The 26022-nt window shown below is 27.9% G+C and overlaps 1 protein-coding gene across 4 annotated transcripts; it reads left to right on the plus strand.

The window, feature by feature from the left end:
* Positions 1-25875, plus strand: LOC129968604 (solute carrier family 46 member 3-like). 4 transcript variants are annotated; one of them, XM_056082690.1, is made up of 7 exons: positions 51-136; positions 3562-3617; positions 9692-10757; positions 11624-11860; positions 20598-20681; positions 21761-21917; positions 25468-25875. In XM_056082690.1, the coding sequence occupies exons 3-7, from the start codon at positions 9782-9784 to the stop codon at positions 25556-25558; spliced, it is 1545 nt and encodes a 514-aa protein (XP_055938665.1). In that variant the 5' UTR covers positions 51-136; positions 3562-3617; positions 9692-9781; the 3' UTR covers positions 25559-25875. The 4 variants fall into 4 exon arrangements, with proteins under 4 accessions (XP_055938674.1, XP_055938665.1, XP_055938645.1 ...); XM_056082699.1 differs by lacking the exon at positions 3562-3617 and having other exon boundaries at positions 1-136; XM_056082670.1 differs by lacking the exons at positions 51-136; positions 3562-3617 and adding an exon at positions 6498-6708 and having other exon boundaries at positions 25468-25874.
* The last annotated feature ends 147 nt before the right edge of the window (positions 25876-26022 follow it).

Raw genomic sequence — 26022 nt, forward strand, 5'->3', positions numbered from 1 at the left:
TTTTAAGACATTCAATAATCACAAATTGAGTAAATACTTAATAAAAAAGGGCTGTATTATTTCAAGGTGTTTGCATGGTCTAAAATTTTCATAGTAACTACTTTCTGTGAAGCATTATCTATAGAAAAGCGTACAGGTAAAATATTTATGTTTTATTAACTATATTTTAAAAAAATCAAAAAAATTTAATAAACAAAATCAAATTATGTTATAAGTATGAAAAGTCACAAGATATTTTATACGCATATCAACACACATGTATAATACAATAGCGTACAATATAGTACAACATGTATAATGCATAGCACAATAAATAGTTCATAAACCTTTAGGTGAAAAAAATGCTTTGAATAAAGTAAAGAATGAAGTTTTATGTTATTTGAGTCAATAAATGTATTCTGAAAAAATTTGGAAACTCTTAATTTTTAGTAAATTGATATTGACACATTTAACATTTCATATAAAAAAGTCACAATCTTTTGCGACAATTGTTGACCCATTTATGAAGATTTTAAATTTTAATATTTTAGACAAATAAGCAGCTGGCTGAAGAAAGTGACAACCATTGATTACAATGAATATTTCTATAGCTTCCCGTTTTATGACTTTTCCTGTTGATTACATATTTTTGTTTTAACAAATTAATTTCTACTTTTTTGAATATTAATAAAAAAAGCAATTTATATATATATTTTTAAAAATTTTAACGATGTCTTCAGAAGTAAAAGAAATTGAACTGCTAATTACTTGATACAGCATCAAAATTAATAAGGGAATGTATAATCCCGAATTTTATTTAAAACTAAATTTTAAAAAATTTATTAAAATGCTAAGAAAAATTAAATGAAAATCAAATGGTATCATTTAAAAAATAGTTAACAAAATTTAGAAAAGATATATATAGCGTTTTTATGTGTTCATTACCTCTGCATTTTAAAATTATACCTCTCTCTCTAGAACCACCTCTCTTAAAAATCATAATTCGTTCCAGATTCTTACTTTTAATGCGAAAAACTTAATAAACGAAACAATTTTCTCCATGGGAATACATGTAAAATAAGACAACGCCTACCAATTTGAAAAAAAAAATCATAATAATGTAATTTATTATTTACTAGCCGCCTTTGGCGACCAGCCGGTTTGCCAATCTTAATGTTTGTTAAAATTTTAATAATTAAATATTTTATGCAATTCCTACTTTAATAGCTTCTTCATCAAAATATTTTAAAAATTCAAATTTTGATTGTCATATAATTCATTCATAATATTATAAAGGCCTTCAGCCACAACATAATATGTATCTCTCTAATTTTCTGTAAGCACCCGTAGAATTTATGCTTTAAATTAAAGTGGAAAGAATTAATCTTCAATTAATATAATAATATTTTTTACTGAAACAAGGCATTTTTTTTATAATCTGATTACTAAAAATAGAGTCACTCAGCGTTTAAACTTTATGGGCACTAAAGAATATCTTTTTTAATTTATTTAATATCTCAAGAGTTTGTCAAAAAAATTTTCTTAGATTCATTATGAGCAGATCGATTCATTAACAATGTTTAATTTTAAATGCATCAAACACTAAGTTAATAAAACGAATTGTTTAAAATCAACGGTTGAAAACAGGTTTTAAAAAAACTACTTAAAAAACGATGTACTTAAAACTATAAGCATATACAAAAAATATATAACTAACATAAATGCATATTAATTACAAAAGCATACAACGAACCTAAAAATAATTTAAATCCAGTCAGCATCCGTTGATAACAATTGTCAACACAATGCGGAATTCAGAACACAATGCGCATGCGTGAATTTTCTTCGCCAGTTACGTAACGCAAATACGTGATTTTTTCTACGCCAGTTGGGGTAACGCTATGCGGATTAGAAATTTTTAATTTCCCTTATTCTGTTTTATTTTAATTCAAAAGTACTTCAGAATGAATCGGAAAGATGGATTAATTAACAATGTTTAATTTTAAATGCATCAAGCATTAAGAAAATAGAAAGAATCGTTTGAAATAATCCACCGAAAAATGTTAACCCTAGCCTCATTACTGTTGGGAGAAAAAAAAAACTGAAGCCTTACTTATTTGGTGGTGGGGAAAATGGAAGATTTCTTTGGCGAGAAAGTTAGTTTTTAATTAATAATTAAAATTCTAATTAAAAATTCGAAAAAAGGAACCCCAGGTGCACATTCCCAACCTCCAAGGTATACATGTACCAAATTTGGTAGCTATAGGTCAAATGGTCTGGCCTGTAGAGCGCCAACACACACACACACATTGAGCTTTATTATAAGTATAGATAACGCGTTTTTTTACTTACAAAAATGTTGCCTAAAGACATTTGTCATTGGCTACATTTCAAAATCTGGCGAATAAGACACGGCTAAAATGAGACATGTTAAATAAATTTGTACCGCACACACTATTTTATATGCGCGATGTTTCTCAACATACTATGCAATAATTTCTTACCCTTTAACATCTCACTTATTTCACTGGAAGAATTTTGCTCTATTTAGTCTATTATGCCTTTCTCCATTAGCAAAATCTTCTCCGCAGCTTTTTGCTGTGGTACATACTCTCACAGACATGAACAATTCGGTAGTTTTTGCAATATTCTTCGACTGACTCATCGAAGTCGTTACTGATCACCTCTAGCAATAAATTCTCAGCTAAATAAATTTTTAAAAAAATCCTCTCCAATTAAGGTTACATAGGCACTTGCTGAAATCCCTCGAAGTTGTGTTCGGCAACGCTAACCAGCCAAAATTCCTTTCATGTTGATGTAAGAGATTTCTTGAAACTCAACACAGACTGATACAGACCAGCATGTGTCGTCACGGTGTCTCATCTCCACTTGTTCGGCGAAGCATCGTTTGTTAAGCGAGGCTTGATTGTAATGTTAAAATCTTTATAATTCCGTTTATTTTTTAATTGATTAAAACTTTAGTTAAAATTTTGGAAAAATCCGTCCACTGTCATAATTTTTCAAATATACCCGTGACAAGTTTCGTAATAATAGGTTTAACTGTCAGTCTTGTAAAGATACAGATCTGCATATTTTTCCATTATAAAAAAAGACAGCATGTTTCGACATTCAGTGATAAGATCAATAAACAAATGTCCCGCCTAAAAAATGTTCAAAAAGAGAACCGCATGTTTAATCTTGATTAACTTTCAGAAAACTGCTTATCATACTTTAATGATACTGTCACGTATTATTAAAGAATTCTATCATCAAACATTATTGTCATAATTAATTATCATAATTATTATCAAGATGTAATTAAACATGTTAACTCAAATATTCAATATTTTTGGGGCAGTTTTTAAAATCTAAGTATGAATTTTTAGTGAATCGTCTTTTTTTATAATTAGCAGTAATGGCACATGGTAATTAATTAATAATTATATTTAAAAAAAATATTTTGCAATTTTTGAAAGACCCGTTTTCTTCTATGTATACAACATGATTCAAACTTTTTATGTTTGCCCTTTTATAAAGTAGTTTTAGAAATCTTATGAATATCATTTTATTCTCCTTTCATAGGTTTAGATCTTGTAACATAATATTATCGTTACAGTTGACTCTCTAAAGCATTTTAAGTAAGTAACACAGTATTACTCTGCATTTATGTTCCACCATTTATACAATTTTTTTATTAATTCCTTTCGTTTTACATTACTATCTCTCTGGTCCCTTGAAAATTGTAAAAGAATGGATTTACTGTAAATAAAAGTTCTTTTTTCAATTAGAAAAAAAAAACTTTCTTATTAATAACAAGAAGGTACTTAACAGAAATTTTATTGCTTTTACAAGGTTTGTATTTTATTTTTCTCCTGTATTGCAATTACAAAAAGGAAATAAGGGGAAAATTATAAGGCATCATATATACCGCTTAATTGAGCATTTGGTGAACATGAGCGGTCAGATTACCACAGTTAATAAACAGCATGGAGTTATCTTCCCGAAAATTTCTCGCATATTCGTCAATAAAGGTCAAAATACGAAATCGCGGGCCTTGGTAAGACCACGAATGATTTGTATTACATTGGCGAACAATAATAATGGATTATATATCTTTGACACGAAACCAGCATTTTTTCTTAATCTATCGAATAAATATGCATTTTGGACGTGTTTTTCCGGCCGATTGAAAACAAAATTTGACACGTGTAGTCATAAGATCAATACTTAATTTTACTAATTTAACTCATGATGTTTATGAGTTACTGCATTTGCCAGCATGTGAAGGTACAGACCGACAGATAGTCAACCTTGTGACAGATTCAGTTCATATACCAAATTCCATTCTCTAGCTAAAAGCGTTTTGAGCTCACAGAGAGGCATGGAGGCCTGAAAAGGGGAGATTCGTCAAAATTTCGCATAATTTGAATTGTTTGATGATTATAATGTTTTGTCTATACCACATCTACGAGAAAGTAAAAATAATAAGGGAAATTTGAATTATACAGAAGGGATCTCATTAGGAATCTTAAGGTATGATACTCTACCATAAGTGTTTTGGCATCGGTAATGGAGGCTTTAACCTCTTATTATATTATCTGTATGTAAAAATATAAGAATGTCTTACAAATTATTTATACAGAACTCACTCTTGCGATTTTATTTATTAAAATGATCAAAAGCTAGTCAATTGCAAATTATTCTTTGAATTCTCCGCAATAAAAGGAGTGTGAAGCAAATTTTGAATTAAATATGTAAACAAATACGTGGCAAATGTCTCAGCTTTAAGTATGAATTTCTATGAAACTAATGCTTATTTTTTTACTTACTGTTAATTTAACAATAATAGTGCTTTAACATATATACTGATTTCTGAAATAAAATTCATCTTTCAGATGCCAAAGACAAAATGGAATGTAAAAGAATTTAGTAACTCATGTATGAAAGAAAAAATATATGTCCCTAAATAAATTTTAAAAAATATAATACGTCTCAAAAACAAATAAATAAATAAGAAGGATTTCTTGAAAAAAATAATATAAGATTTGCCACAACCGTGACACAGATGGGCTGTCTGTGTACTACTGAGGGATTAATTATGTAAAATTTCTAAATCCTTCACAAGAGCTCTTTATAATTCCCGAATATTTGTGAGGATAACAAATTACCAACTAAGCGAATATAAAGTATGTTTCCATTATGTTATAGACTGAAGTAATGGAAAGTCAAAAAATAATTCTTTCTTGAGACGAACCAATAGTTTAGAATGCTATAAAAAAGCAAAAGCTACAAAATTTGGCCAATAACTTAGCTCAATATGGCTTGCAAATAATACAATTAAAGCAAATTTAATTCGAATCGTTCGTGTTATAGATAACATTAAGAATTTAGGAAAGTCATAGAATTTGTGGTATTGTATCTAACTATATCGCTGAGGCATCAGAAATAGATTCACAATGAAGCATAGATTTAATCAGTACATCAATTAAAAGAAATACTGGCAATAGACCTTTAACCCTATTATGTCAGATTCTGTTCATTTTTAGAAACTGTAAAATTACGTATGCGTTTCCAAATAATATTTGTATCTTAAAAATCGGTGATTATTTTAATTTAATCCAATTTTCCTTCTCATGAATTTACATCATAAATTATATTTTGATTGAAAAAATTCTCCTATTGTTGAACTCCAAACATCTGGATCGCTTTTAGAAAATGAGAGAGAGAGGAGAAGAAGAAAAGGAAAGAAAAGCGTTCTATCTGAAAACAAGTAAAGACAGCATAACAACTGGTGTTGACTTAAATGTAAAAGCAAGAATACTTTAATGCAGAATGCAAGAATTCAAAATGTAAACAATATTGTTTTTGTAATAATCCTACTACTATATTTTGTAAAAATTTCAATTTTTTTTCTGACTTTTAACTTTTATTTCGTCAATTATCTAATTATCTGGATGTTTCATTATATGGAGTGGGTTTGGACGCTTTTAATTAAAAAAATACGGTTAAATAATGTTTATGAAATGCATAAATCTCTATAAAATATGATAGTATTTTTTTTTAAATAATTGTTATATAAATTACATAAAAAGGTGGATTTAACAAACTGTATGTAAAAGATGAAAGAATTAGGATTTTTATTTCTTTTCTCTTCAAGACCTTCAAAGAGTAATGTGACCTGAAATAACGTGCTCGGCATTTTTCATTTCTTAAACAAAAATCAAGCAGATAAATTATGATATACAACAAATCTTTAACAAACGAAGCATAATCATTACATATATATATATATAACTACGCTTCATTTGTTTTTTTGTAAAATGTTTCATAATTTGTCTGGTTGTTTCTTGTTTAAGAAATGAAAAATGCCGAGCACGATATTTCAGATCACATTAGAAATATTTTTATGATCATCGTAAAACTTCATGTTCTGCCGAATCATTCCGAGATAACATGGCGAACAGAACACCTTTACTCAGCCGTTTCGTCAGAAAATTCGTTTTACTGTCGTTATCTGCTTGTTATCATTCTGCTGTGAGTCTTTTTGTGGTCACCAGTGCTATTTTTAGTAGACACTGCTCCAGCGACCCGCTCACCGCTAGTTCCATAAAGGAAAATTTCAAATTACTTAATCAAAAATCTAATTTGTATTCTTGTCCCATGTTCATTAACATTCTTGTCATGAGATATTCAATCTGCAGATCACTAAAGGAATTACTTTCGACAGAAGTAAGTTATTTTAAATGTGTTTGTAGATATTACTTTTGAAAAAAAAAATTTTTTTTGTCTGATATTTTAATAATTGGATTTCCTTTCCTTTGTTTGAAATTGAAATTTATATTCTATCTTATTGTGTCTAAATGTTATGCAGCTGCTTAAGGTTTTCAAAGACACTATATTTCACAGATGTCTTGAACTGAATAGTAAATTAAATGATTATAAACTAACCACTTGAAAATTATGGATATAATGATAATTTTCAGATAAGGCTCAGAAAAACGAAAATCTTCAATTAATTTCAATTTAATTTATACAACTGTAAAGGTTTTGCTTTATAATATGCGACAACTTTTATAATAGAGAGTGATGCTTAATTCGAAAATGAGAAATTCTACTCAATCACCCAAAAATTCGATTTAAGACACATTGTGTCTAAAAAAGGGATACATCAAGAAAAAAAATGATAACTTTAAGTGCATTCTTTAATTTTAAATATTTGAAAGTTTTAATGAATAAATAAGTAAATAATATACTATTTTACAAAGTAAAATAATTGCGGATTTTAAAAATAATACTTTAATGTGTAAATAAGTAATTACAATAAATTAACAATGAACATTTTGAATGCACTGATTATAAACTTCAAGATAAACAATACAATTGACATTTATCTTGTTCAAGGATTTTATTATAAACAGTGAGAAATTTTTTACCGATGCATTGATTGAATATATTACCATATAAAATCAAGTAGACAGAAGGCATGAATATTAAATTAATGAAATCCTTATTAATTTCTTTAAAAATTTTCTCTTATCTTCTAATTAACCAAAATAAACTCGAAACTTATAGGAGGATATTTATCATCATTTTAATAAGAAATCCTACGACAGAGGAAAAATTTGAGTTATCGAGAAGTTCAGTTTCAAAACATTCGAATTAGGAAATATCCACAATACTTATGTTATATAAATTCAAAACTGCGTAGTTGGAATCTTTTTATATTTTAAACACACAATTTTTTAAAATGTTTAATTCATTTCTAATTGAAATAAATTTTTCAGAAAATTCTCAGCTATTTGCACTAGGTGAATTTCATTGAATGTGGGAAAATAATCGTCAAAAGCAAAAATTTTTTTAAGTTTTATACATCTAAACACTGTCTCGTTTGCATTCGTTTTCCCATGGCAGATGAAAGTCAAAATATTTTAATACAGTTGATTTTTACACAAGAAATTACATGTTTTAGCTTATAATTTTTACCCTATTTACTTATAAAATATATATAAGTTTGAAAAAAGTGCACTGAAAGCAACCACTTATTCATTAAGAATGAATTCTCTCGCTAGAGATTTCCCCGAAGTTATAAGTGAAAAAATCTGCTCTATTTATTTGATAGCTAAAAATACAAGCTGCATTATGTCACGGAAATTATATATATTTTTTCAGCTGTTGAAAAGAAGTATTCAAAATATTTTCCATAACCCCCATAATTTCAATAGTTTAAAAGCCATAATTCGTAATAAAAAACATTTTTATTTTTAATTATTATTTCTATATAATTTAATTAGTCGAATAATTTAATTGCAGTTACAGTGAACTAACAAATTTATTAAAAATTTTTAAGAAAATAATATATGCCATAAACGGATTAAATTACATTTCAAGTGATATAACATTATTTTTAATAAAGAAAAATATAAGATTTTTCAGAAATCAAATTTTTATTAATAAATATAATGAAGTAATAAATAGACATTTCAATAAGCTTATGCGAACTAAATTCCTTTTGATTGCAATGCTAACATACTTTTCAAAAATGTGAGAAATGCTTCATAAGTTTAGAAAATACATTAAGATTATTTGGCGTTTATGACGAGAAGATTATTAATTGAGCATTCTGCACTGAAAAAGCCTATAGTTATGATGTCATGTTGGCACGTGAATCAATCTCATGCACGTGAATCAATTCTTAGAATTTTGAAGGGGGAAATAGGGCTCTTATTTTAAGATTACAAATCAATTTTCACGTGACAATTGCCGTTGACTCTCTTGACACTGATAATTTATACATCAAAAGCTTTAGGAGAGAAGGAGAGGAGGGGCATCTTGGGAGTGTTCAAGTGTCACTTGAAATTTGCACGTTTCTGTTGCATCAACCAACTTCACGACAATTTTTATCATGGTAATAGATATTCTCAAGAATAAAAGACAAAAATAAAACAATAGTCTATTTATTGACCAATTTCGTCACGTGAATGCCGTTTCTTAAGTGTACCTTAAGACATACGTAAGTGTAGTGTCTTCTTAATTCAAAAGACATTTCTTTAAGTAGGCAGTTTATTCGAGTGTGTAGCATGCTATAGTTGTTATTGGAGTATTTTATAAAACATCATTTTTTGTGGATGGTATGCTTCAAAATGGTGTGTTTGTTTTAGGTAAGTAGCTTTTGGTAAAAATCATTTTGAAGAATCATAATCCATTTTTTTATGTTATTTATAATAAAATTTAACTGTAACTATTATATAGTTGCATAATAATTGTAATATCTTAAGTAATTCTAACTATTATATTTAATTGTAATTTTGTAATCTAAAATTATTTAATTTATTGATATAATAAATTTTCGAGAAAAATAAGATTTAAATTGTTTGAAGAATTCGCACCGTCAGGAAATAAATTCACTGATAAGTTTATACAATACTTGTGAAAATTACTTAAACTTTAAGTGAAAGCAAATTAATATTATAAATATAAATATAAAGTAGACTTTAATATAAAATAAAAGTTTAATAAATAAATAACATTTTAAAATAAATTAAAAGATATAATATATTTTAGAATGTGAATTTGCTCACAGTTTTATTTCCAGATTGATTAGAAAATCATTTAATGCTAGTTGTTAGATAATTAACAAGATAATTAAAAGCTTTAGATTTAGCATTCATAATTTGATAAGAATGGGCATAATTATCTTTCGTTTTACTTTTAGGTTAAAAAAATGCCTTTTCGGACCTAAGCATTATCTTGAAGAAGTAATTTAGAATGCACTGCCGATAAACCATCAAAAATTCTTGCCACCATGTCTCCAGAAGGGACGCAAACTGTCTCCACCAATGATTACCTATATCAGGGGGAAACTGATGATCCTCCCGCACCTCTTCATATCGAAAATAAAGTTCCTGAAGATAGCATCAAAGAAACGTCTAAAAATATATTTAAATCATGTTTACTTTGTTTTGGAAGAACTTTCGACAGACTCAAACTCGAAATAGTAGCTTTCTTATTCACATTTTCTTATGTATTGACACGGATATCATCCACATCGATGATTCTGAATAAAGTGTGCTTGGCTCACTACAACTATCCCCCTGAAATATGTTATAATTTAGAAAACCATACTGAAATAAAAGTTTCCGTCGAAAGGATGGCTACCAACTATCAGCTTGGCCACACTCTTATCCAAACAGCTCCAGCAGCTTTGCTCTCGTGTTTTGTTGGACCATGGAGTGACCATTATGGCAGAAAGTTACCAGTGGTCATTGCCATTTTAGGTATGACTGTAGATACACTTGGTTCAGCAGTTTGTGCATATTTTCTGGACTCAAGAGTGGAGTATTATTACATCCCTGCAGCTTTCACGGGTTGTTTTGGAGGGGTCGTGACACTGCTGGCCGTGGTATACAGTTATGCTTCAGATTTGACACCTTTACGAGAGAGGACGATGAAATATGCTTATATAGAAATGGCAACAGGTATTTCTCAGCCTTTGGGTGTAGCAGCTGGCGGGTGGATTTACAACTTTTTTGGATATCCTGCAGTGTTTCTACTATCTACAGGTGGGCTTTTTGCCAGTCTCATATGGGTGGCTTTTCTATTACCAGAGACTCGCGGTCTGGATAACAAAGACACAATGAGCATCAAATTGAAGAAATTGTTTACATGCAAAACTTTTAGAGAAAGCTTCATCGCAACTGCGAAGCAGCGACCACATAAAGGTCGGAAGCAGATAATATTGTTGATAATATCCATGTGCTTCATTGTTATTGCAACCAATTGTACGTATGCTTTAAAATTCTTTGAAATATCATGAATGTATTATTAATTTAATATGATATTTAGTAAAATATTAAATTGGGTCATCATAGCTAAAGAAACATTCGAAAATCAGATTAAATTGAATTTTAAATGAGATAAAAAAAATTAAATTCTTTTAAAAATTTGACATTTCTTTTCATTCATGAAGTTCTAATTTATAAGATCAAACGTAAAATATAGTGAGCTTTACCGAATATTTCTAGTTTCAAGGCAAAATAAATATACAAAATAGGAAAATTGATTTTTATGTGAATTCAAAGGAAGGTTAATGTTCCGTATCTTGGGGGGGGAGGGGGTACTTATTTTCACTTGATGATTTTGAGATTATTAAACTAAATTTCATTTTTGCAAAAAAAAGGAATCGATATTAAAATAATTTAATTTCTGATATATAACGTTTAATAGCATTATGTAATGTAATGGTAATTTGGCTGTGAAATATGTCATAAGAACCGTTAAAACATTAATTTCTCTTTACTTTGAATACGTATTTTTCAAGCTAAGAATTACTTGCACCACTTTTATCTTGCAAATTTCTTATAGATATTGATAAACAACAAACAGGCAATATATTCCTTTTTTATATTATAACTACAGAATATTCTTTATTATCTAATGACGAGCTCGCGTTACTCATTCTTATATTCATAAACGTATTTACATGCGTTGTCAAAATTTCACATTTATTGAAATAGTCAGGATAATTCTTCGTTTTAGTGCTTTTATCTTCAGCGGCTTCTTAACTTCTAAAAGAGATCTGTATTTCTTTTTTTTCCTCTAAATTTAAGCTTATAACACATAACTGAAATATAAAATATATTTCTAGCTACCAGCGACATAAATTTTCTTTATGTCCACCATCAATTCAACTGGGGCAATACTGAATATTCAACGATCACCGCTGCTTATTCTGTCTGTGCTGTATTCCTGTTAATAATTGTTGTTCCGATTTTCAAGTATTTCAAATCTGGAGATCCAACTCTGGGATTAGTTGGTACGACATCCACAATTTTAAAGTTTCTTGGGATTGGTGTAGCATGGAAGACTGCTGTTTTCCACATTGGTAAGTGAAATGATTTTATTTCAATTTGCATTAAAAGCGGATGTATTTCTGCCTGAATGCATGTTTGTTGGTGATATATAGGACTGACTATTTGACTTAAAGGCTATTAAATTTGGCATAGACATACTTTTAACGGTGAAAATGTGCACACCAGGAAGAAGTTTTCGAAATTTTGATTAAAAATTTAACTAATTAAAAATTAAAAAATTATGCGTGTTTTTCATATATGACTTCTGAAATGCTATCACATTACAATTTTTACTTAATTCGTTTGCATACGTAGAGGCATGCTGGTAAGATCCCGGTTTCGAGATGGGTGAGTTCCAAACTTGAAACCCGATTCCATCTTAGAAACGCCGTGCAAGTGGATTTGGTGTTCGTTAAGTCTTACAGAGTCAAAGGTTCTCTCGCGATTGCGGTTAAAAGCTTGATGAATAGTATTCCAAATCCGACCTCATCTTCAAATCTCCCATTTCTTTCTTTGAAACGAAAAATTAGTGAATTTGCTTTGAGTTAACTTCTTAATTATAGCAGCAGTTTAGTTGTCATGCAATTTTTCTCCTTACATTGATGTTCTAAAAATAAATTTATACAATGTTTGCAAATGTTGCATCGTCTGTTTTCCATTCTCTGTTGAAAGCTAAGAAATGAAGTTTCTTTTGTGTGTGTGTGTGTGTGTGTGTGTGTGTGTGTGTGTGTGTGTGTGTGTGTGTGTGTGTGTGTGTGTGTGTGCTTAGAAATGTCTTTATGAAGCGTTACTCTCTTATTTTATTTCATTAGATTATTTGTGAAATCTACCATCAAAACTTTATAATATGCTAAAACATAATATTTGGCTATTTTTTAATTTCTTATTGGCTTTTTTGAACACTTAGCAATCATTTGGCAATTTATCACACGCTCTCATATAAGAAATTCTAATTTTGGAATCAACTGCCGTTTTGTATGAGAAATATGAAAATGATATTACAATCTGTGAAAAACTGTTATTAAATTTTAAATAAGAGGACAGATCTTTTTTATGCCTCTATGACAATATACGACTTAATTTCGACAAGATGGCTCAAGTTCTCGATAAATAGGATAGGTGTAAGACTATTAAAATAAAGATTACTTAAATATTTATTATCATTCGATGTTTAAAAAAGGCTTTGTTGAGAGAACCTAATAGGCAAGTTATATGTAAGAAATATGATAGAAATTAAACATAATCAACAAATTGTCAGCTTACTGCGGAAACACTATATATACATTTCAAATAAGTAATAATGGCAACGAACCATCTCTTAGTCATTGTACCGTTTTTACTAACCATTATTTCATGGGAAAAAAATCACCATCACTAAATATAAGTTATGAATGGGGGACAACCCCACATCACCCTCCATTTAAGTAGAAACCTCAGAAACACTAATACACCGTGCACAAAAGAAAACTTCGACAGAATTTATCAAATCCAATAAGCATACCGTCTTAGCCAATCTTTGTTTTATATGAAAACGCATCTCCCCTAGATACGTCATCAAATGTGTGTGCCTTTCACCGTATTTCATTTTTGAGAAGTATCACAAATTTAACTCAGTCCCCTAACATCAACAATGTGAGCAGTTTTTCCATTTTTTTTTTTCGCTTTTTTGAAGCATTTTAAAACAAGCGGAATTTTTCGCTTTTTCATCCAGAATGTTCTTTGTAGTTCTAATTGATTTTATAAACATTTTCGCAAATGATTAAATTCAAATCAAAGGAATTTATATTTAAAACATGAATTTCTGTTTCCATCTTTGTGCAGCATGTAAGAATGACTCCATTTTTACATAACCGAAGTAAAATAATAAAGTTTTATTTAATTATGGGAATTATATTTTCTAAAATAATTTAATAGCATAAGAGGGTGGAAGTCAGGAATTAAATTAGTACAAATAACAAAAAGAGAAGATGTTTTTTGAAATATTTTTTAATTTCTTTAGATATTTTAAGAATAACTGAATTCTCATTCTTAGAAAATGATCTACTTGAAATTTTAAAAAACTGATCAAACTCAATTAATTTATGTCCATACAAAATTTTAATTTCTATACTTGTATGACCTTCGTTAGAAATTTATAATTACATTATAACTACAATTGAGATATTACCATCTATCAGACCTAAAAAAATTGCTTTATTCTTCTGCTATCGAAATCAAGCTTTCAATTCATTATTTTAAACCAATCAATACCGGTTTTTAAAAAATCGCCACAAATGGAGTGGCAGATCCTACTTCAGGAATAAATTGTCACTAAAATAATCAAATGTTTATTAAAATAACATCTATAACTTCATAATTCGGTTATTTATTATCGCAGAAAAGAGAGAGATTTTTGTTAAAGTATCAAGAATATTTTATTAAATACATTGACTGTCAGATATTTTTTAAATAAGATTTAAACCAGTGAATTGTATAAACATCAATACTCAATACAATTAATGTTTTCTTCTATAGCCCATTTGCTAGCTGGAACTGTTTGTCTATCTCTAATAATTCAAAAATTAACTATTTGTATTGATCAGAACAAACGCTTTGTTTATAATTCTAACTCGAAATTGTTAAAAAAAATTCTTGTCTTTTATCTGATGTAATTTGCCTCATTTGATTTCACTATTTGTTACATTCTATAATTTGTCCTTTAATCATTTTAGTCATCATAATCATAATCAATCATCTATGTTATTTATATTAGATGTCCGTTATCCATAAGTTTTAATCACAAACAAAAAAAAACATTATTACAGTGATAAATAAAACTTCAAACAAATGTTATCGTTAATTCGATAAATATTTACTGATCTGTCTCCCATTACATTATCAGTTGATTTGACGTATCTAAATACAAATAAACAAATCTGGCCTATTTGAATTTATTAAATACAATTAAACAAATTATTTTATGTCAAATATATGTGAAGTCTACAAAAAGAATGCAAGAAGAGCGATTCAAATTTGAGGATTAGTTTTCGTAAGATCAGTTCAAAAAAAAATGCAATTCCCGTGACCATTAAGAATAAAATGGAATAAAAAAATAAAGCTATCGGTTCTTTAATAGAAATATGAAAGAAATTTCAATCATCTTCTGTAGGAGAAAGTATTCTAATCATTTAAAAAAAAATTCGAGTAGCAAAATAGAAAAAGCAATAAAAGGAAAAAAAAAATCCAAATTCGAAAAACTCTGATAACAAAGTTTAACATAGTATATATACATATCCATTTGTCTTTCAATAAGAGACTTTATGTAGAACATAATAAAAATAAATTAAAGTAATATTGACAAATTATTTTAGTAATTTAAATAAAGTAATATTTTAAAAACATTTAAGTAAAAATCAGTACGAACCGAAAAGAAGAACTCCACAAAATAAATTATTCTTCCATTTTTAAAGAAATACAACAAATCAAATAGCGTTTTTAAACCAATGAATGACAAATTAAAAAAAAAAGATTAGAACGAACCTTTAAAATATTGCCACAGTATGAAATGTAAATATTTTTATATCAAAAATTCAATCACATGCAAATTAAACCAAAAATGTCTTTCTTTACATTATATTATTTTTATTTTTATTTTCATTAATAGAATTTATTAGCGAACTCATTTCTTAAAATATTGAAATTGCTTCAGTAAATTTTTTAATATAAATTGAAAGTCTTTTTTGAAATTCTCGACAAATTTTTTAATGAGATGCATTTATTTATGAAGCTTTCGAATTAAATGTTTCTCATTCCGAAATTCACTGCTGCATCGAAAAAAAAAATCGTCTGTTGGGATACGCCTGATTATTTTGTGTGCTATGGAGCGCCATCTATCTTTTGATAAAGATACCAAGACGAAGTTTGATAATCGGAATAAAATATTAGAGCATGTAAATTTTATATGAATTAAGAACTACTTTTTAAAAATTCATTTTGTATGAATATTGGCGACGTAATTGTTAAATAGTTATTTTATATCGTCAGTTTAAAAGAAAACTTTATTTAAAGTTACAATGAGTTTCAAATGAATAAAAAGTAATAACTTGTCCAACTCTTATGTATGATACTATTTAAAAAAAAAATTCAGGGAATTTATAAAAGTATTCGGTAAATGGTTTCTATTTCTTTTTTTTAAATATTGAATGAATTCCTTAAAATTTAAATTAATTAAAACTGTGTTTAATTGAAGATTAATTTTAAAAAATACAAAAAATTCTTCAAAGTAGCTTTCAAATTATCTATTATCTCCCAAGATGGATGAACACGCACTTGTATTGTAATGTTCGTTATTTATTATGCATCCAATCTATTACTTCATAAAATAGGAAATTTTTCAGAAATGATTTTTTTTCCTTATTATGTAATAAATGTCAAATTGTAGAATTAGCTTTGATGTTAAGATGCTTTTAAATATTCTTTTTATATGTTATTCATTTAACCACATATATTTCTGTGAAAGTATTTTTTATTTTAATTTTGACATAAATGAAAGTTTTAAAGAAAGCAATATATTAATTCTGCACTCATCAGTCATTTATATTTCAACAGTAGTTTCACATATCTATATAAAAGAGTGAAAGGAATATAAAAATATAACTTTAAAAATAATTATTAGACCTAACTTTTAATTAAAATTAACCATTTAAAAAAAGCGTGCGAAAAAAATAGAAATCAAATGTTTTTAAAAATTAATATCGAAACTAATTGATACTAATATCTTTTTATCTAACCACATGAGTCTCGTTGGCATGCACTTTGATTAGGAAATTCGTTCTCGTGATATGAATAACCTACGATAATTTAAATATATAAAACACAATGTGTATATGTACTTAGTCAAAATTATTTCAAATGGCTGTGACAAATGTCATGATGTTTTATACAAGTTTCTCGTAATTCAATAATAAATGCTGTAGGGAAAAATTAGCACTTACTGACTCTTATAGGAAAACATCGTTATAACAAATATTATTTATGAACTAATTAGTAAAATGTTAGATTCACTCATTTCAACGAGACAAATTTAAAATATGATAAACTTTACATTTTTATATTTTTACACTTTTTCTAATGTACTCTTTAAGATGGTAATTACTCCTAAGGCATTATGAGCATTTTTTGAAATGGCTGTAGCGGTTTTGATGAAGCTGGCGAAATATATTTCTTATTGTTAATTAGATGTGCAGTAATGCGTTTCAAAGTAATGAGATAAAATGGCATATAAGTAAAAAGATGTGTAAACGAACTTAAATAATGGAAGATAAACACCTTTGATTATTACGAATTTAATATTACGGGTACATTTAAGAATAGTACTTTAAAAGTTTTTATTAAACATCGTTAATATACCACTACATAAAATTGAAGTTTTTCAGGCATTCTTCGAAGGGGCAGGGGGAGGGTTCAAATTCCTTTAATCCTTTAACACTAAACATTTATCTTTTAATAGTCGCCCAAATCCTTCTAATGAATGTAGAAAAAAATTATTCACTTTTTCATCCAAATATTTGCCGAATTTTGATTTTTAATTCATTAGACATGATTTTGTTCTGAAAGTTTATTCCAAAGAATTGAAAAATAGCTTAAACTGTCCTAATTTAACAGGTAGAGGAAGTGTTAAGGTTTTAATACTTTTTATTAAACTTTCGATTTTATCAGTGGTGCGCATGTTTCTCTGTAATTCGGGATATGTTTGCTGAATCCTGTCTGATACTTTCAATTTCTAGTTACTTTTTTATTGTGCCAACTTTAATTTCTATGACATTTCACATTCTTTTTTATCCTATTGAATTTCTAGCTGCTTTTTATAATTATATTGATCTTAATTTTTCTTTTAAAATATTATCATCAATAAAATTACGCACATATTCAATATCGTTTCTATATAGAACATTATATTCGATTACATTCTTCAAATCAATTACTTAAACATTATTTGGTATTATTGAGTCAATTTCTTTCTCAATTAATTCAAAAGCCCCTTAACAAAAAAAAAATAGATAAAACCAATAATTTAACTTTAATTTTCACCTCAAATTATAATTAAAATAAAAATACTACTCATCCATATAGCGTCAATTAGCCATTAGCCGTCATTCATCCATATAACCATATAGCCTCACCACATTCACCGTTGCTGAAAAAGCATCTGAACGTTTTCACATTTATAAATAATCAACCAAACTCTTCTGCTTAGATCAAAACATTCGTATCAAAAAATACCAGATTAAAATCTCGACAGGCAATAATAAAAAAAAAGAAACACGTTACCACGTGACAGCATTATGGTCTATAGTGTTTTCATGAATTTAATGCAAGGAGAAATAATAGGTGTTGTTTTGTACACAAAGAGTAGTATATGTAGTGAGGCGTAATCACCTTGGTAAAGAAAGGATGAGGACCTTAATGAAACCATGTGTAAATGAGAGGCGTATAAACAGTGCTTTATTATATTGCCACGGTAAATAAACAGTAACTGAATCTTCTTCCAGTCTGCATGGAGTTGCGTAATTGAAATACATAATATAATTAGACAGCATAACATTTTTAAATTCAGCATTCCTAAATTGCATTCATTCAGACACTCAACATTGCAATCATGAGTGTAGAAAAGTTATGTCATCTGACATGTAGGTGAGACAGGGACATGATCACAATGTTATTAGTTTACGATTTTTAATAAATTCAGTCTTTGATGTAAATTATTTTTCTTTATATATATTAATAGAAAGTACAGTACGATACAAGAAATTACAGTACAAGAAAATTATATTTATAATTTTATATAAGAAATATAAGAATTTATAATTTTATATAAGAAAATTATATTTATAATTTTCTTGTACTGTACTCAATTTGATAATTTTTTTTATTTTAAAATAATCAATATTACTTGGCCGTTTTATAAAGGTAAAGCAAAAATATAATCTTTCCCCGATACTGGGGTGTATAATTTTGACCTAGCGACAAGATGACAGACTTGATAAAAATTGGACGCATTTCTATTATTAGAAGATAGAAAAATAGTACTCAAATTAATTAGAAAATTTTAAGTATTTTTTTATAACATGTAATGAAAGTAAACCTCTTGTGCTACTATGTATAACTTTCACAATATTCTACTCTAGTTTCCTGATTGAGGATCAAAATAAATTTCAAAACATATAGAAATTGCTTTATACTTTCTTAGGAATTTTAAGCTATAATGCTATTGAGTTTCACAAAACAGCTTTCAGTTTTTGAATAATGACTCCTCTTTTTACATTCCGAGACTCTGTCTTTTGTTATTTTAAATGTTTTTGTTATACTTACAATTTGGAGCCAGCATATCTTCCAAAGGTGAGAATAATAAAAATGTTGATCTATGCGACTTACAAAAATAATTGTTTTTTTTTATTTTTTAATTCGAAGCAGGAAAAATTTTTTTTACACCATTTTCAAATTTTCTTTATTTATATAAATTTAGTTATCATAAATTATCTATAAATTTTGACAATTTTTTAAAGTTTTTTTTATGTTACTTTCAAAGTTACCACCATATTTCAATAAAATTTTAACAGTTTTCATTGCTTCATTAAATATTTAATCGCATAATTTTCTTCCTTTGTTGAAAGCTAAGGGAAAAAAGGTTCTTCTAATTATTTTCGCAGTTTACTTCAGGAATCAGAAAACTAAATTATATTATTTCAAAAAGCAAAGGTGCAGTTTAAACTAGATTATCCAGACATTTAAAATTTTTTTGGTACTATGATTAGATCACTCCATTAGATCAACTTCTCCTGTTTTGTGATTAGTAAGAACACTAAATTATTCATAAAAGATTAATTTAAATTAAACATAAACAATATCATCCGATCACTAAAAACGACAAATACCAAAAATTTGAAATTTCGAGTCATTTTTTTTTTCTACATCAAATGCATAATATATGACATTTTCAAGGAGTTGCCGATTTGAAAAATATGTATGATTACACGCATTTGAAAAAAAATCTTCTAAAAGGGAAGATTTTTATGCTTTGATCTTACCGCATCATGACCTTATTAATATATCAGACTAAAAGAAATCGAAAAGTAAAAATATTTTCTGTAAGGCATAGTAGAATACATTATATGGTTTATGATTTGAATTTCTAATCGTATCTTCTAATTTTCATTTTCATTTAATTTTTAAAATAATATCGTGTTATCTAAATAAAATTTATTCAAAAATAATATTTGCAATATTATTTCAAGATACTGCATGAATTCTATGTAATACATTTTAGTTTTAAAAAAAAAACTTTTTCTATCATCTTCGAAAGGCCTCATTTTAAAATATACAGTAACCGAAAAATTTTATATGTCCTTTGAAAAACTTATATGAATCAGCAATAATTAATATCGGTGTATAGAAAAACAAATTAAATTACAGCAAGGTAGAGTTTTATTTGTCATGGAAAATATTGCGTAATAGACTGCTATTGTCCAGATGTTGCGATTTAAATTTTCTTCGGGTTCTTTTGGTCGATTTCCTTACATTAAAATTTATCTTATTTTAATTTCGTAAAGGCTGGTAAAAATGCAAAGTAGTTTTTGGTATTTTCTTCTTAAATGATTACTCTCAATTCTTTGTTATAATTGGTTTTGAGTTACAATATAAACTATGTCGCTCAAATTGAATGTCTTGCTACATAAATGCATTTGATATTTTAAGATGAAATTCATTGTGTATTTTTGTATTATTTTACAGCAAATCTTCTAGGCTTGCTGTCTGTTTGTGCATCCCTTGCAGCTAGGTCTCGAATCTCAAAAGTGGTTTCGAATGATGATTTGGGTAAGACAAATAAAATAACCTAAATAATAATATATTTTGTAAATTAACTAATAACATATTTTAATGTAAATTCAGGATATAATAACGTAAATCTTTACATTTAAAGCCAGTTATATTTATGAATGACAAAGCTTAAAATCAAAGAGAGAGATTAATTAGAGGTGCCTATATTGTACTGAAAGATTAGAGATAAATTTTCTTTTCTTTTCCGTGGTGAAAACATAATCCTCAAAGGTTCTGTGCTTTTACTTTATTTAAAAGTTTGTTATTAATGATCTTCATAAATATAATTGACTACCATTGTTCAAACAGTTTATTTTCCATTTTTAAATTCAATGAAACCTCAAATAACAGCGTGTTTATCTTGTTAAATCTAGATAGCATTTGATGAATATCTGAAATCCTATAATATTGGATTTACAAATTTACATTCTTTATGTGATGATTCTGAAATTCAGTGATAATGGAGGCGAATTAAATGCTTATTTTTTCAATCGATTGATTTAATCAGAAAAAGTTGGTTCGTATGAAATTCGTTCAATATATATATTTTTTTTAATTTCGGAGTTTCTTTATCCGTTAAGTCACTTAATTATAACGTGCCTTAGAATACTTGTTAAAATTTGCAAGTTTTAAATCTAGATTCTCTCCATTGAATAATTCAAAACACAGAATACTTCAAGATAACATTATTATTAAATACCTTTATCATTATTTAACTTTTATTATTTATAAATATCTAAATTATTTTGTTTAAATGAAATAAAATCTAGATGAAAATTTTATTTCTGTGCGGCGGTTCCAACAAGGCAATATATATATTTTTCTTTTTAGGGTTTAAGTTTAAAATTTTCCCAGTTGATGAATGCTAATGTTATAACGTTAGTCAAACAATGTTGTCCATAGCAATTTCGAATGCGAAATGAATAAAATATGTAGAATTCAGTACAGAATGTTATTTCAGTATGTCAGAATTTTGTTTACCGCATGAATAGCCGCAAACGGCAAATTTTTTTATCCAGACTTTTGTTTGCTCTCATGTGATTTTTATAATAATAATAAATTAATAATTTTTATAGGTAAGGTTTTCTCCTTCGTGGCAACTGCTGAATCATTGCTGCCAGTTTTAACAACTGTTCTCATCTCTCAAATTTTCAATGCCTTTCTTAACATCTATCCAGGAATGCCATACATAATTCTAACCATCTTTCTGATATTGCCTTTCTCAGTCTTCGCGTAAGTAATTTTGCAGAATTGGATTTACAAACATAAATATTTTTCTCAATATGCATAAAGAAATTACGCTGATACAATGATTTCAATATTTTAAGATAAAAGAATTTCCAGAAAGAAAAATTTATTTTTAAATAAGCCTATTTTTGAACAAAACATAGTCACAAATAATACTTAAGCATTCAACTTTCACAACTTTAAATGAAGAGTAAAATGAAATAGATTATTCGCTCAGTGTTTAAAGCTCTTAAATTTGTAAAATCGCCAGTAGTCTGCTAAATAGAATTCTAAATTTTAAAAAATTATTATTGGGAAATGTTCAAAATTTAAGGTGCCATTAATTAAAAATATCAATATGTAATTTATTTCATTTATATTGCACTTTTCCTATACAATTGATTTAAATCAGTCCTTTTCATATTTGTTTAAATGGAATTCAGCATTCGAATTCCCTCCCTTTATTTGGTGTACTTGAGTTCTAAAATTTTATACAATTATGTATTCTCAAAGACAATAACAGTTTCAATATTTTCAAGTAACCAATATTAGCAAACAACTGACAAATTCGAAATAAAATTTATTGTTTCATAAAAAGTTCCATTTGGTAATGAATTTTAAAATAAAACTAATTACAAGTTTCTATAACATTTGATTTTTTTTAAATTATCAAACATATTGAAAACTGAGTTAAAAAAAGTTAAAGCATTTTTGAAATTTAAAACAACAGTTTGACTATGAAACTAGGCGCAATAATAATGATCCGGAGTTTAAGTGTATCAATAGCTTTAACTGGCGCTGGAAATATGTAAATGTAAATCCAAAACTGACATTAAACAGTAATGACTGATTTCAATTCATAGAATTAAAGAACACATTCAGCTTTTTCCTTCATTTGCGCCATTTTAAAAATAATCAAATGCAAAATCACTATTTCTGTATTAATTACGCTATCTGTTGAACTAAAAAAAATTGAAAACCCGAATATTCCATAATAAAAAAATTTACAGTATTATATTTAATGTTGTGAGTAGATTATTATGATCCGTGCAGATGGAAGCAATAGGACGTGTTTTCAAGAACATTTCTTTTAATAATCACGTTCACCCGCGCAGCTTAGAACAGCATCATCTCATTCTCATTACAATCGCAATGCACTATGGGTTGGCCTCATCAGGCATTGCCATCTAGTATCCAAAATAGAAGGTAAGAGTAATGCAACTGCTACATCCTCCTCCTACACCACCGAAGACCGTCTCGGCGAGGTGATGTGATTTTGGATATTTTTTCCCCTTAGATAGAAAAGCCATTTTTAATCATTAAAATGAAATAGGAAGTTAAACAAGAAAACTTGAATATGAAGGTTCAATTACACACTTATCCACCATTTTGAATATACAAAACAAAATCAATAAAGTAGGTAGAACGCAATTTACTTGTATCTCCAATATTTTTTAAGAACGCAAAATAATAATAATCAGGTAGGCGATAAATATATTTTCAGCAATGGAAAAAAAATATTTATGTTCAAAATAACTTTATGCGTTTATATTGTAGATGAAAGCAACACATAAAGACAGAAATTAAGTTCAAAATATTTCGATTATTAATTTTAACTTCCAAGTCTATATACACACTCAATAAAAGAAAAGTAGATAAAGCAAACAATTGTTATTAAATTTGTGTAAGTACTGAGAAAGAATTAGCTTTAAGAATTCTTAACCATAGAAATAACATTCTGAGAATCAGAGAAAAAATTGCACATTTTATACGATTAAAAGATGGCATATGCTGAATCATTACTCTGAAAAAAAGTAATAAATCTATCAGAACAGTTTATCATAATACCAAAATAACATACAGCTGAAAAAAAAGAAAACATATTCAATACTTGTTTAGACTAATCATTTTGAGAGAGACTGAGCTTACGAATACTTAATGAGACATGGCGCGTCGCTCAAGGGCACATAATGGTATCAGAAAACGAGGACAGTTTTTGGTTTCGGATGTTCGTACGCACTTTCAATGATTGAGATCAAATAACAAAACTATACACATATTTCAATATATAAACTTGCAACGATGAATATGCTATTAAAACAGAAGTAAATAAAAAATTATTAAACATTAAATAGTACAAAAGCATTTCACGGAAGACGAAGAATCTTGGTGTATTCAAACATGAAGGAATTATGTATTTCAACGAAACAAATGCGGGATGCAATTGAAGTTAAACAACAACAAAAACAAAACAAAAAATGCACAAGTGTTATAACTTGTCTGAGAAAGTTACGGACAGGAACGACCAAGACAAAACTGATGAATATTTCCGTTCTGTTCACACACGCTTTATTTTATGGATTTAAATGCAGATTTTTGCTGTAGATGCACAAATAATAAATTATACTCGGTACAGTTGCCGACGTCCCGTACGAGTTAGGATTTAAAACCGAATTCTGGAATACTCCTTAGGACATAAATGAAACGAAGATGACAGACGCTGATTCATTTTTGAGCACTGATGTCTGGAACACAATGATGGACCGTTCTCGGGATGAGAAAAATTATAATTTGTGTCAGGACGACACGTTTCGTACTTTGTTGCAGACAGAAAATTTTTCTTGTGAACGCCGTTATGGCTTCACTTTCGTTTCATTAGAAATTCTTTTTCGTTGGGCGCCATTGTGTTGGCGGGAAAATTTTCTTGTTTTGGTCGGGACGACTTCACTTTCATTTCATTAGAAATTCTTTTTCGTTGGACCCCAAAGTGGTGGAATGTAGATTATTATGATCCGTGCAGATGGAAGCAACAGGACTTATGTTTTCAGGAACATTTCTTTTAATAATCACATTCACAATAAACAAACATAAACGCAAGACAGGACATTCATGCGCTCAACTTAACAGAACAGCATATCATCTCATTCTCATTACAATTGCAATGCACTATGGGATGGCCTAAACAGGCATCGCCATCTAGTATTCAAAAGAGAAGATAAGAGTAATGCAACTGCTACAATGTCTTTTTGCAATAAAGGGAAGATTTTATAATTCTGTCACCTACAATTCTTTAAGATGTTTAAAGAGTTCTTCCAAATATTAGTACATGTCTATCAACTATTTCAGAAATTAACTCATGGACCACAATTAGAGTAGAAATCTTATAGACAAGCAGATATTTTATCTGCTTAAAAACATTTAAATTACTAAAAAACTTTTTTTTCGTATAATTTGCAATTTTTGTTATAACGTAAAATAAAGTTGAAACGCTTTTAGATAAATTTCAAAACAAATTTCAAGTGCAAAAAAATTAACCTGCTTTTGCATTATATATTGCTCTAAATTCCTCTTTCTAAACTTCCCATGAAAGTAAAGGAAGTAACAATACTAAATCTTAAGAAATTCAAAGAACTTTCGAACAAAAGAGAAGTACTGGGATCCAAATTACATTACATGTATCCGTGTGGATTAATTCAAATTGTTCTTGTTCTTTCTATTGCACATAACTTTGAAATGAATAGTTCAGAAGTCAATGCTAATTGATTTTCTCTTTCAGTTGGATGTCTTGCCTGCCGACTATGAAACTTGCAGTCGTGGATAAAAATGGCGAAAGAGATCCAGAAGACTACACGAGTATCGATGCTTAAAAAGCAGCATTTTTTAAATCAAGAAACCCTTCGTCATCATTGTTAAGCACATCAAATTTCTTTTATAATTTTGAAAAATAAAAGTCATGAATTTCTAATTTTTTTTTTTTTTTTTTTGTGTGTGTGTGTGTGTGTGTGTGTGTGTGTGTGTGTGTGTGTGTGTGTGTGTGTGTGTGTGTGTGTGTGTGTGTGTGTGTGTGTGTGTCTTTACATTTCAAACAAATTTGTCTCATCTTATTGAGAAGATTAAACAACTGAATTCTTAATAAGTGTTTGAAATCTTCTTGGGAAAAAAAAGGATTTTATTGATTGTATGATTTATTGATTTATTGAAAAAGTAAGACTTTTCTCCTATTTTCATGATGATTTCTATCATAAAAATATTTTTTTATACTTAATATTTATTTAATCTTTTTAAAGCTAAATATATCTCTAACAAGGATTGGTTGCTTTTCTTGCTAAAA

This window comes from Argiope bruennichi, chromosome 1 (genome assembly GCF_947563725.1).
Source record: "Argiope bruennichi chromosome 1, qqArgBrue1.1, whole genome shotgun sequence".
NCBI classification, from domain to species: Eukaryota; Metazoa; Arthropoda; class Arachnida; order Araneae; family Araneidae; genus Argiope; species Argiope bruennichi.